Source organism: Macrobrachium nipponense, chromosome 1 (genome assembly GCF_015104395.2).
Source record: "Macrobrachium nipponense isolate FS-2020 chromosome 1, ASM1510439v2, whole genome shotgun sequence".
NCBI lineage: Eukaryota > Metazoa > Arthropoda > Malacostraca > Decapoda > Palaemonidae > Macrobrachium > Macrobrachium nipponense.
Window position 1 is genome coordinate 160,408,754 of NC_087200.1, and position 15,330 is coordinate 160,424,083.

General features: G+C 34.2%; 1 protein-coding gene across 1 annotated transcript in view; it reads left to right on the plus strand.

Moving 5' to 3' along the window:
• LOC135219790 (tyrosine-protein phosphatase Lar-like) overlaps window positions 1–15,330 on the plus strand; it is a 1,028,451-nt gene that overhangs the window by 803,763 nt on the left and 209,358 nt on the right. The window contains 2 exon segments of the mRNA XM_064256864.1: window positions 9,401–9,477; window positions 9,479–9,587. Coding sequence (XP_064112934.1) covers window positions 9,401–9,477; window positions 9,479–9,587 — 186 coding nt within the window.

Here is a 15,330-nt window from a genome sequence, read left to right on the forward strand (position 1 = left end):
CACACACACGCACACACACACACACATATATATGTAGAATTGGGCGAGAGAGAGAGAGAGAGAGAGAGAGAGAAAGAGAGAGTGAGAAAGCTGATCCTCGGCCGAGACTGCTAACTTCAGAGGTAAGTGAAATAACTGAACTCGTAGGGCTTAACAGATTCGGTGGCATAAACGATTTTGCTCGATTTCTTCACACTTTCTGGTTAAGCTATATACTACAAAACCTCCCATAAGTGAAGACCCAAACGAAGACAATATCACTTCCGTAAAGCAGAATTCTGACCAATTCGTGCCAGGTGGCTAAACGTACCTGTTCTGATATGGCGCAAGGGTTCGAATCTGCCTAGAGACGTCAGAATGTCTTAATTTGGTTCTGCACTTGGCACTTAGGCTTTGAAGTGACGAGCGTATCCATTAAGTGTGAAGGAATCGAGGAAACTATGACTATCTAACTATCTATATAATGTATGTGTGTATATACTACAATATATATATATATATATATATATATCTATATATATATATATATATTATAAAATATAAATATATATATATGTATGTATAACTGAAATAGAAAATTTGGAACATGATGAATATAAATAAAAACAAAAGCCACACGAAGGAAAGTGAAACAATGGAGTACTGCTGGAAGGCCTTTCAACTCACGTCCTTTACTAAGCAGACTCTGCTTAGTAAAGGATGATTGTCAAAAGGTCTTGCAGCTGTACTCCATTGTTTCCTTTCTTCGTGGCTTTTGGCTTTTTATCTATATTCTGTTCCAAAACTTTTCTATTTCAGTTATACATATATATATATATATATATATATATATAATCTATATATATATACATATATATATCCAAAAGCCACGAAGGAAGGTGAGACAGTGGAGTACAGCTGCAAGACCTTATTTGACAATCATCCTTTACTAAGCAGTCTGCTTAGTAAAGGACGTGAGTTGAAAGGCCTTCCAGCGGTATCATTGTATCACTTTCCCTTTGTGGCTTTTTGGCTTTTATGTTATCTTCTCATGTTTCAAATGTTCCTTTTTCAGTTTATACATATTTATGATATAATAATATTATATATACATATATATATATATATATCTAATATATATATATTATTATATATAATATGTTAGATATCATAGTTTCCTCGATTCCTTCACACTTTATGGATACGCTCGTCACTTCAAAGCCTAAGTGCCAAGTGAAGAACCAAATTAAGAAATTCTGACGTCTCTAGCAAGATTCGAACCGGCTTGCGGCCTATCATAACGAGGTCACGTTAGTCACCTGGCCACGAATTGGTCAGAATTCTGCTACGGAAGTGATATTGTCTTCGTTTTGGGTCTTCACTTATGGGAGGTTTTGTAGTAGACAGCTTAACCAGAAAGTGTGAAGAAATCGAGAAAAATCGTTTATGCCACCGAATCTGTTAAGCCCTAAGAGTTCAGATATTTCACTTACCTCTGAAGTTAGCAGTCTCGGCCGAGGATCAGCTTTCTCTCCTCTCTCTCTCTCTCTCTCTCTCGCCCAATTCTAAATCTAACCGGGTATGTTAATATTAAACCTCAGATTCAAAAATAGATATTATTTTCCAAACCCGTCTGATATTGTTTAAATGGAAATAAGCTAAAACCGGTTATTAAACCCCCACCTCAAATGTCAATAAAACAGTAGAGAAAACAAAGAAAACCAAATTCCCTTTCCCACAACCGGCAATAAATGTTCTATATTAATAGAAAAAGTCCATTGGTCAAAACTTATGACAGGTGTCTAAACAGTCTCCCACTATTGGACACTCCCATTAGGACAAAGAACACACGACTCCTTTCTGACACTCCTTTGAATCCGGATCTGTAACCGGACAGGACTTCTAGATCCTTCTACGGTGAATCTACTTCCGTTTTTGCGTGGGGGCATGTCTCCTAGGTTGGCAAGATGACTGAATCTGCACCTGAAGTGACCCAGTCAAGCATGGCCTGGGCTGAATCCGAAAACTCCCAATTATTCAGCCTCTGCCCTAAATGACTTCTATACTATGCGGCACTTACTCCTGTACATTACACACTTATATGCTACGAAAGATACCAATATATATGTGTGTATATATATATATATATATATATATTATATATATATATATATATATATATATGTGTGTGTGTGTGTATATATATATATATATATATATATCTATATATATATATATATATATATATACAAACATATATATATATATAACGCAGTAAATTATCTCCCCATTTACAATTCCTAATTGCCCGGTTTCAATTCATGGCCAGGGTGGCTGTACTTACATACAATTTCATATGGGCCCGGTGTAAGTATTCTCAAGGTATAGTGAATTTGATATTACAGGACGATTTGTTGCTCAATAGTTGAAAATACAAAAATTTCGTGAGCATTAATTAATGATCATATATATATATATATATATAATATATATATATATATATATATATATATATATATATATATATTTCGGACCCTTCAGTAAAGGGTCCGAACAGGACCGAAAGTACTTGGCTATCTCCGCTTTTCATTTTTTCCTTCGTGGCAAAAAACCTTTATTATACATAGCATCACGTTTCATATACTTCGTGATCAAGTTATTCATATATATATATATATATATATATATATATATATATAATATATATATGTGTGTGTGTGTGTGTGTGTGTGTGTATATATATATATATATATATATATATATATATATATATATATATATGAATAACTTGATACGAAGTATATGAAACGTGATGCTATGTATAAATAAAGGTTTTTGCCACGAAGGAAAAAATGAAAAGCGAGATAGCCAAGTACTTTCAGGTCCTGTTCGGACCCGGCCTTTACTGAAGGGTCCGAAATATATATATATATATATATATATATATATATATATATATATATATATATATATATATAGTATGTAATTGTGCTCACGAAATTTTTGTATTTTCAATATTGAGCAACAAATAGTCCTGTAATATCAAATTCACTATACCTTGAGAATAACTTACACCCATATGAAATTGTATGTAAGTAAAGCCCCCCTGGCCATGAATTGAAACCGGGCAATTAGGAATAGTAAATGGGAGATAATTTACTGCGTTCAGGCATCAAGAGTGCGAATTTATTTGGAATCTCCTGTACATATTTTTTGATAGCTTTATTGACCTCTTTGTGTCTAGTGACCTCTCAGCTTTTAGATTTCGGTACAGGAAGTCGAGAAGTCAAGTGGCAATTTTGTCTGTTCAAATGTTACACTTGCAGCCTGTCTAGAAGATCGAGAAGCCTGTTCATCAGGTGAAAAGTGATCGATCTGTCATCCATCCATGTGATGGGGAAAACATTAATGCCCTTGGGAACTTCCAAAGAGGCGTCGTTTGCAAGGTTGAATTCAAAGGAGGCTGGAAAGCCTCTGTGTGTGAACTCATTTTGGCAGTGATGAACGCCATGGTGATGGGGAGAATTGTGGCCACCGGGGGATTCATGAAGTCTGAGATTAGCATGGTTTACAAATTTAAATTCGGCGGAGGCGCGAAAGCCTCTCGGTATGAGCTGTGCTGGACTCGTAACCGCCCAATTATTAGGTTCTCTCAGGAGCTAGAGAAGCGCTCGTTCCGTCCAGCGAAATTTGTTAATCTTCATTTTTCTGTTCTGTGGGATTTTGCTTAACTTCAATGTTGGGACTTGTTTTTCTATCAATTTATTGTCAGTACTCTCCTATGCCTTACAATGTATTTAGATGATAAATTCTCTCTAGCCCGGAAAAAGGCTCTTTCTTAATGGCTGAAGCAGATGTTGGCTAAGGTATCAGGAGTTACAAGGATTAGGATGTCTCAAAGACTTGTTGATCCATCCGAGGAGACATAGACATCGTGTGCTCATTTATCTGTAGGAACAGGTTTTACTGTGCATTCACGGTGTCCTAATGATGTTGTCTAGCTTTCTTTGAAACTTCCACACTCTTGCTGTTTACAACTTCTGGTGGCAGCTTATGTTCCACGTGTCACATATCTTGTATGTAAAGAAGTTCCCACAATGGGATGTGTTGTAGCAGCAGTACAGGAGAGATTGGAAGTGATGTATGCGTTAATCATATATAATTCCTGTTGGGTGCAAGAAATTAAAAAGTTCAAATGAATTTCGTATTAAGGGGTAAACATTTTGTTATTTCGACTAGTTTAGTTTCGTGGTTGTAACACACCCACCATCAGGCTCTCCAATAATAAATATAATTTCTTTAAAAAAACAGCACTCACTAAGATGCTAATAAAATCAAATATAATACTCTAGAATCAAATACTTGAAATTTTAATTGAGCAGTACTCAGCACTGTTTAATCTATAAAAGTAACAGTCTAAAGAGGAATATAAGGGAGTAAAAATAGTGATGATATATTGCGCCTTGATTGTAGGGAGTTCCAGTTATTCCAGACCGATTGGCTAAAATAAAAAAAAAATAAAAAAAGAATCAATCTCAGAAGTTAGTTGTGTTAACGGGAATGTTTGCGAATGGCGCTAAATGCTGGTTAAGTGGCCTGTTTGTTCCAGTTGATCGGCTTAACTGTTCAAAGGCACCGACTCGAGGCTGACGTCTTGATTTTAAAAATAAGTTGCTGATAAGCGTTACTAACTCACACAAGTGTGAATTAGTGACAGAACTATAATTGTATTTATATTATACACACACACACACATATATATATATATGTATATATATATATACGTATATATATATATATATATATATATATATATATATAATATATATATCATATATATTATATATATATATTTATATTTAGTATATATATATATATATATATATATTATATATATATATATATATATATATATATATATATATATATAATACTACACGTATATGTATATCTATTATATATTAATATATATATATATTATATATATATATATATATATATATATATATATATATGTGCGTGTGTGTGTTGATGTGTACAATTATATATATAATGAAAACTTAATATTCAGTATATTATTCTAGTACATAATGTTTATGCGTTTCATAATTTATAATTCCTTAGTTTTTTCATATGTTCCTAAATCATAACACAACGCTCTCATACTAGTAGTTGTAGTAGTTGTAATTAGTTTCCTTCAGATTTGCCAGCGTCTTTGTGGTAATTCTGAATCCCTTTTTGAAGTGACTTTCCCGGTCTACTCTGCCTTCAGGAGAAATGGATCCCGAAGACTTCTACAGGTGAAGGGAAAGGGAGACAAAAGGAGAAATCATCTCTCCTAGGAAAGGAAGAAAGAAAGAAAGAAAGGAAAAGTTTGTCTCGAATAGTGACAAAAGTGACGTTACTTTGGGATATTAGAGCCCAAGTAATCAAAGAGCCTGACTTCGGTTTGTTTGGATGCAGATGGGGGATGGGGAGGATCGCTCTGGGCTTGGTGGTGGAGGGGGGTAGGGCTAGGGTAAGGGTCCAAACCACCTTTGTCGGTTTCTTTTCCTTTTCTGGTGCCTCCCCCGTCGGATCCCTTTAGGAAGGAATGGAGAAGTTGGAATAGGAGATACCTTTCGTTCGTCAGTGTTTGGGGGTGTTTGTCTTGGGCCTATTTAGGTGATATGTTCCAATCCCTCCAATCCCTGCAGGGGGGCGACAGGTCTTGTGTGAGGATTGGCTCGGCTTTTGAAGTTGAATAGCGCCGCTGTGTGTTCTGTTTTACTGCGTTCTGTTGGATATGAGAATGCTGAACAAAGAAATCACACTCCGTGGGATGGAAAGACTGCTGATTGTGAAGTAGGAATTGGTTGTTGAGGAAAAATTGGCTCTCAATTCCCCTTTGGGATTACCGGGACCCGGTGAGCAGTTGTAGATTGTGGGAAGACTTGGAGAGAAAACCAGGTGGGTTCCATTGAGGATGTGAAAGTTCTCAAGAATCGAATCCGGAAGGAATGAGAAGGTCCGTCTTTCATGGGAAGCAGAGCATTGTATAGAGCGAAGTTAGTGAAAAATTAGGATTGAACTTTGATTCGACCATAATTTTAACTAATGGGGAACAAGTTGGTCAGAGTAAAAACGATGAATAACAGAAGAGCAATTAAAACAGATATAAAGACATTTTCATATTAATCTACTGAATCTTTTAAACTACAGAATACTCGTACGTTGATATTACTTCACAATGCACTTTAACGGCATTTTATTCCGTGATCCCTCCCTGCTGTAAGCCTTTTAAGACAGGAAGAATTTGTACTGTATTTTACGAGAATTCGAGTTTAACCGTCTTGAGGGAAAAAAGCAGATGATGTATGACGCCATTATAAGCCAAAAATGTAAGATTAATGGAGTGACATAACCTTGGCTCTTAGGAGACCCGAATAAAGGTTTCGAAATCCTCTCAAGTCGGTAACTCGGATGACATTAAGAGGCGAATAGTTTAACCCGATTGGGGAGACGAAAAATCGAAAGAAATGTCGAGATTGTGAGTCTAATCCTGCATAATCTAGCTCTTTAATTAGCCCCCGTAAGCCAAGACTAATTAGCATTAAATCCCTTTTGGAATTCAGATGACACCTGTGTTCTGTTAGACCACTCCTCCCATCCCTTTCCCCTCCCTCCCTCCCCCTCCCTCCCTCCTGCCCCTCCCTCCTGCCCCTCACCTCATTCCTCCGTATCTTGTGGAACATTTTTTCACTACTCCAAAGAGGACAAATTTTTGGGAATAGCATCATATCAAAATGATTATCAATCATACTGTTAAGTCCCCGATCATCGTTTAAGGATCGGGAATTTCGTTTTTTATTTATTTTACCAGACTACTTGATTGTACATTTTTGCACAATACTTACAGATGTAAAAGGAAACCCCACACATGTATTCATGTCGATGCATATATGGCTAATCTGAACACGAAATGATGCCTATTACACCAATTCAAGAGGCGCAGGAATGTGAGTCTATATCCTTTTACCCGTGCTAGTGACAAGCTGTGCTCCTCCACAATGATTTCCGGTATTCAAAAATGGGGAGTAAATATTTACTTTTAGTATGACTTGTGTTAAATAAAATATGTTTCGCATCCGGAATTGAACCATAGTTTTACTTTGCTGTCCAATTTTTATTGATAGTGAAATTTCTTTTCTGATTGATCATTTAATGAGATTGGGTTACCTCTCCTCGTTCACTTAAAAACGCCATTTTAAAGCAAGACAAATGTTTCCTGTTTATCATCAGATCCCAGCGACCTTGTTGCTCCATCATTAGTGTTTCCTGATGTTAAGGATAGCAAACAAAATTTGAAAGGAATAGGACAAGTGAATGTCAAGGCTATTTGTAATTATCTCAGCGCAATGGAAAATTTCTTATTCAAGAAATTTCCTAGAGCTAAATGCACTTTGGGTGTTTATTGCTTTCCTTTCAAAGGTTCTATGATGTTTCCCTGAACGGGAATCAGGCCTTTCAGTGTATCAACATCGAACTGAACGCAAGAAGGTAGTTAGAAATGGCGAAAATAAACGTTTTAATTTTCCATGCATTCGAAGACAACCTTACTATAAGTTAGAATACATTTGAAATGTACAAAGAAATTTTCCCCAAGAAACTTAAAATTTTCGAATATGCTGTGCCTAAAATAACCCAGACGGTGGATTTGAATGATGGTTGATTTATGGTTGACAGTCTCATTACTTTTAATGCTTTGAGAGCAAGCAACATAACAACGTTGTTAAAAGGTTAAGTTGCCATTTGGGTTTGACTTTGGTGATCTTTATGTTGTCTATCCTCATTTTTATTTTTCATTCTACTCTTATTGGACATCTCGACTGGATTCCAGTACATCCTTTCGCCCGAAGGGGAGGTCAGTCGGGCTCAAAACTATAATTGATTGATGTAGATTAAAGAATACCTAAAGAGCGGGGTTTTATTTGTATTTGCTTACATCTATAAAGGTTAAGCCTACAGTACCATGATCAGTGACGATTGCATGGACATACATACATATATATATATATATATGTATATATACATATATATATATATATATTATATATATATATATATATATATATATATATGTAATATGTAATATGTATATATAGATATATATATATATATATATATATATGATTATAATTACTTGTATATTTATGTATGTCTATGTGACAGTCACCCATTTCACTCTTGTAAAATCTCGGCGCTGTATGGTTTAAAAAAGTTACCCAATGGCCGGAGGCATTATATTTACAGCTCCATACTCTGCACTGGCACTGGTATTGAAAATAAAAATAATCATGATAAAAATAATGATGATAAATAGTAAATGTGTGAAATTTGATTTTGCTTAGGAAAAGAGCTGGCTGTTTTGACACCGTGAGACATCGGAGGAAGGGTAGTGTGTGCAGGAATTGGAAGGACCAAGATCAATTGTACTTTGGGTAGCTGAAATGGGGAAAGCTAGGTTAGGGGTAGCATGTAGTAAGAAGAGGAAGACTGAGGAATGGATGTGTGCAGAAGATTCAAATAATAATAATTAATAATAATAATAATAATAAGGTTAATGATAATAATAATAATAATAAATTTCAGCTCAAAGTCATATGCATGGAATATCCAAAGTAGAGGCAATAACACACAGAATCTACTTACATGATATAACATGAAAAAAAGGATAAATTTGCAATATCCACACAGGTGCTGAAGATATATAAAATATAGTATTCGCGATTATGGTAATGGCAGTAATAATATTGAGAATAGTAGTAAAAACATTGAAAATTATAACAATTAAATAAATAGATTGTGTTCAATGAGTTTCCAGCCAGGGACATTAGGTGGTTATAGATGTCGGGTCCAGAAGACTAAACACGAAAACTGAAAATAGCAAAGCTGTACAGTGATATTAATCACTGTAGTAATGACAAAAAACATACTAGTATCTATTAAAGCCAATGTATATATAAAGGTGTGTTAAGCCAATTGTCCTTTATGGAAGTTAAGTCTGTTTGTTTACAGGAAGTGGATGAAAGAAAGATGGTTGTGATAAATTATCTGAATAATATGTGTCATAAGAGGATTACAAATATGGAAATATGTGAAGGTGGTAGACGGTTAATCTACGTATATATATACCTATATATATATATATATATATATATATATATATATATATATATATATATATGTCTTTTGCATTTTATTCTTGTAGATATGATCATTTTATACTTGGAATTTTTTAGTGTACGGGATATGCCTTTACGATATTTTTAGCCATTAATTGAAAATCATTAATTTTTATTAATAAAGCCATAACGATTATATAGCGTTTTCTAATGAATTAATTATAGTCAAAACAATATATTTTATTTTCTCTTTACAGCCCTTCCTCGTCCGCCCAGTACTGTCCGGATAAGCGACGTCACACCAACGTCCGTCCGGATAACTTGGAGTTATGAACGTGAATCCGGGTGAGGTCTCCTATTATGTGATACAGTACAAACCGCGTCATGCTGATAGGGACTACGCGGAAATCTCGGGCCTTGTCACCAAGTTCTACACTGTCATTGGTAAGAATTAAGAGTTGAATAGTAGCATGAATAAACACACCCACTATTATATTATATAGTACTATCTATTATCTATATATATATATATATATATATATATATATTAATGTATATATATTATATATGCGCTTAAAAAATCACTGTAGATGCACGTGACTTCATAAATACGCGAATCCCACAGGAAAATGATAGTCAGAAATCCAAGCGCTTTCGTCTTTACTCAGACATTGTCAAGGAGTTAAGGACTAATCATTTTCCTGTGTGATTCGCTTATATATATATATATATATATATATATATATATATAATATATATATATATATATATATTATGCGTGTGTGTGTGTGTTTCTGGAAACCCTCGACGTAAGGACGACAGAGGATAGCCCGAAGACGTGGTAAAATTGCAAATATTATTATTTTAGTTGTCTACAGATATTACATAAAATTCAAATAAGCTAGTAAGAAAAGTATAAAGGTTACGTGGATGCTAAATATACACAGCTAACCATTACAAACGAATATTACGGAAACGTTATACCAACGCAAGGAAAGAGTGTAATGAATACGGAAGAGAGTGCGCCAATGAAGCAATTGTTGTAAGGTTTTCATGATACGGTTGTCTTTATTAGTAGAACCTCTTTTATCTTCATTATGAAAAACACTTTTGGCTTCTCGATGGCTGCTTCGTCAAAAATCTCTTGGAACAAAAGCGTTATTATCAATATTGTTCACTGAATGTCAATTTGTTTTATTTTTGCAATTTATACCAGTGTGTATTTTTGAGTATTCGTTGAATAAGGTTGTTATTATAAGCTAATAAATCGAATTACCCGTTATATTTTACTTACAGTTTAATTTTATTTAAAAAAAATTTTTAATAGCTAACCCTGCTGATGGGAAATGATATAAATTCCATAAAGCTCGTTTCTGCCTCTGAAGGTGAATAGAAATACTGGGGTCTGCAATTATATCCCGCACTTATGGCCATCCAGTCCCGTAGAGTGTAATAAAGCTACGTGTCATTAGTGTGATTAAGATTCAGGAATCTTTAATACTATGTACAAAGTATATACAGTGTTCTTCAGGTATCTGCACCTCAAGAAGAACACTGTGTATCTTCGAAAACTTGCACTTTGTATGTATTAAAGATTTCTGAATCTTAATTACACTAATGACATGTAGCTTTATTACACTCTACGGGACTGGATGGCTATAAGGATAAGGGCTGGATAATATATATTATATATATAAATATATAATATATATATATATATATATATATATATGTATATACATACATAATACATACATACAGTAACATACATACATATATATATATATATGTATGTACATGTATATATATGTATATGTATATGTATGTATACCTGAAGAAGAGTGCATGTCTTCGAAAGCTTGTAGTATGTAAATTAAAAAATTTGGAATTTAAGCCATCCTATCCTATTGAAAGCCTAATACGAGTAACACACACACACACACACACACACACACACACATATATATATATATATATATGTATATATATATATATATATATATATAATATACATGTGTGTGTGTGTGTGTGTCAGTGCATATATACTATGGACATGAATCTGCTGCGTAACATCCATACGTTCAGTTGCGTGAATGCGCCCTGTTTAAAACAGTATACCAGACGTCCGAAACAAATACACATACAGAGTCGGGACACCCGTGTTTGCATATTTGCATGTATTTCAATTTTGGCTTTAATTGCATGGTTTCCATTCATCCATTTTCATTTATGGCGAGCTACGCGCGGATTCGATTTAAATCAGTCATCAGTAGGAAGGAAGTCAGGTTGATTGCAGATTTATCCGATTAGCCAGAGATGTCGCCATTGACAATCCGAGTTCTGTGTCGTCGTAATTAGAATGCTCTGTAGCTTGTACGGCTCCTCTGTTCTTGTGCAGGCTGTCGAGATGCTTCTCTCTCTCTCTCTCTCTCTCTCTCTCTCTCTCTCTCTCTCTCTCTCTCTCTCTCTCTCTCTCTCTATATATATATATATATATATATATATATATATATATATATATATATATATATATATATATAGCAATTGAAACACCAGCAGGGAAGCGCCATCTACATATCAGTAAGGACACCAAGGCCAAAACCCGGAACAGCATTTTGTACAACTTTATTGGGACATGTTTCGAGTAGTACTATCACTCGTTATCAACCTACAAATTAAAATAAATGACATTGTAGTTCTTGCAATCAAATTTACAATAATAAAATGATATGTATAAAAATTATAAGAGTACGTTAAAAGATAGCTAATACTTAAAAAAAAAAATTATAATTAAAAATTGCTAAATGAAAACAATTGAGTAGATAAAATAAAATGAAGCAGAATGCCAAATTTAAGTCACAAAAACGGATGGTACAAAAGAAACAGTAATATATACTAAGTCGATATACAAACCAGCAGGATGCAGACTAAAACACAAAAGTGAGGTAACAGCTACATTTCTAGCCAAGGAAGGCTTTATCTTAACAGAATATAAAACTTCTAGAATGTCGAGGTCTGTAGCAAACTGGGCAGAGGTTAAAATAGAAAATCATCGATGTAAATGGGTGACCAGACTCCCTCGCTGTGTTCCCTAATTGCACTATAACTAGGTCTTGTAAGATAATTGCCTGTACGAAATGACCTACCAAGGTGCTCAAACCATCTCATCCAAGCTGATCTGGTATTTTTTTGTTTTTTTTTTCCGACGTAAGTGGCATCACAACCACTGCACTGCCATTTATAGATCAGATTGGAGCGCAAGGCTTGTTGGTATAGGGTCTTTAATTTTGGTTTTAAAGAAATTTCCTAAAATTTTATTTTGTAAAGTAAAATATATTTTGATATCTAGCTGAGGGTAACCAATGGACAAAATAGAAATTAATTGCTTTTTTAGATCGTAACTATGAGTTCCAGTAAAAGTTAAAGGTAAATAAATAACAGGTTTCTTTACGTTAGCAGTAGTTTCGGGTTGTTTTGTTTTACATACAATTTTGAAAGTTGTTTATACCAATATATGTATTTACGTAATTCAACGGATAGCCATTGTTTTTTAAGAGTGACCTTAGAAATTCCAATTCTTCGTGTAAATTCAAATAGCTAGAACAAATTTTATATGCTCTCGTAACTAGCGTAAATATTAAATTCATCTTATATTTCAAAGGTGTAGCTGATTGAAATTTAGACATAAGACCTGTGAAAGTAGGCTTTCTAAAGACTGAAGTGTGAAATTTATTATTAAGATTTTTAACTTGAATATCTAGAAAAAGCAGCAAGTGTAATGATTATCTTCGACTTCAGATGTAAATTCTATATTTATATGCTTACTATTAAGGTACTCTAAAAAACGAGGAATCTGGCACAACTCCTTAAAAATTAAGAAAAGTATCATCAACATACCTCCTGTACAATAAGGGCTTAAAATCTAAAGGGCAATCGTCCTACAACCATTTTCTTCTCCATAAAACACATAAAAGCATTAGCCAGAGATGGTCCTATACTGGATCCCATACTTACACCATCAATGCTTATATAACAAACTGTTAAACAAAAAATAAACATTCTTTGGTAGCTAGGATTAAAAGTTCCTTTAACTGAGACCGTTGAACCCGTTGACAGTATCATTATTATTTTTAAACAGCTCGTTTAGACAGATGTCAATCGTCTCATCCAGTGGAATTTGAGTGAAAGGTTACGTTTTGACTCACACTTCTTGAATTGGGAACGTTTGTTTAAGGCTTTACAAACACATAATTTTTATACCAACAATCCCAAAGGCTACTCTTATGATTATTTCAGATCAACTCTTAAACACCTTGCGTTTTCGTCCTTTTACAATTATAAACCAGAGACCAAGTATTTACTTAGTACTGACGAGTTTAATATTTTACAAAGTCTAGCTAAAGACACATCCATTGTGGTTACAAAAACCCGATAGGGCAATGGCGTAGTCTTACTGAATAGAAACAGAGTATGTTGATAAAATGATAGACATCCTTAATGATCAAACTAAGTTCCACGTTATTAAGAAAGACCCTTTCAAATGTATTGTGCATTTAGAAGATAAAGTCAATAGAACATTAGACAAACTATATAAATCTGGCTGTTTCTCTAAAGAGGTTTTTCATGGCCTTCAAGCGTCCGGGTCTAGACCAGGACGTCTGTATGGGCTCCCCAAGGTCCACAAGGAAAACTGCCCATTGAGACCTATTTCTATCAGCTATTGGAACTGCCAACTATAATACCGCAAAGTTTCTTGTTCCCATCCTTGCGCCGTTAACTACAAATGAGTACACCTTGAATGACCTCCTTTCATTTTATCAACTGCCTAAGAACTGTAATTTTGATATTAATTGTGTTATGGCATCATTTGATGTGAAGTCTCTTTTTCACTCAAATTCCACTGGATGAGACTGATTGACATCTGGTCTAAACGAGCTGTTTAAAAATAATAATGATACTGTCAACGGGTTCAACAGGTCTCAGTTAAAGGAACTTTTAATCCTAGCTACCAAAGAATGTTATTTTTTGTTTAACAGTTTGTTATATAAGCAAATTGTGATGGTGTAAGTATGGGATCCAGTATAGGACCCATCTCTGGCTAATGCTTTTATGTGTTTTATGGAGAAGAAATGGTTAGACGATTGCCCTTTAGATTTTAAGCCCTTATTGTACAGGAGGTATGTTGATGATACTTTCTTAATTTTTAAGAGTCGTGACCAGATTCCTCGTTTTTTAGAGTACCTTAATAGTAAGCATATAAATATAGAATTTACATCTGAAGTCGAAGATAATCATACACTTGCTTTTCTAGATATTCAAGTTAAAAATCTTAATAATAAATTTCACACTTCAGTCTTTAGAAAGCCTACTTTCACAGGTCTTATGTCTAAATTTCAATCAGCTACACCTTTGAAATATAAGATGAATTTAATATTTACGCTAGTTACGAGAGCATATAAAATTTGTTCTAGCTATTTGAATTTACACGAAGATTGGAATTTCTAAGGTCACTCTTAAAAAACAATGGCTATCCGTTGAATTACGTAAATACATATATTGGTAAACAACTTTCAAAATTGTATGTAAACAAACAACCCGAAACTACTGCTAACGTAAAGAAACCTGTTATTTATTTACCTTTAACCTTTACTGGAAAATCATAGTTACGATCTAAAAAAGCAATTAATTTCTATTTTGTCCATTGGTTACCCTCAGCTAGATATCAAAATATATTTTACTTTACAAAATAAATTAGGAAATTTCTTTAAAATTAAAGACCCTATACCAACAAGCCTTCGCTCCAATCTGATCTATAAATGGCAGTGCAGTGGTTGTGATGCCACTTACGTCGGAAAAAACTACCAGATCAGCTTGGATGAGATGGTTTGAGCACCTTGGTAGGTCATTTCGTACAGGCAATTATCTTACAAGACCTAGTTATAGTGCAATTAGGGAACACAGCGAGGAGTCTGGTCACCCTTTACATATCGATGATTTTTTCTATTTTAACCTCTGCCCAGTTTGCTACAGACCTCGACATTCTTAGAAGTTTTATATTCTGTTAAGATAAAGCCTTCCTTGGCTAGAAATGTAGCTGTTACCCCTCACTTTTTGTGTTTTTAGTCTGCATCCTGCTGGTTTGTATATCGACTTAGTATATTTACTGTTCTTTTGTACCATCCGTTTT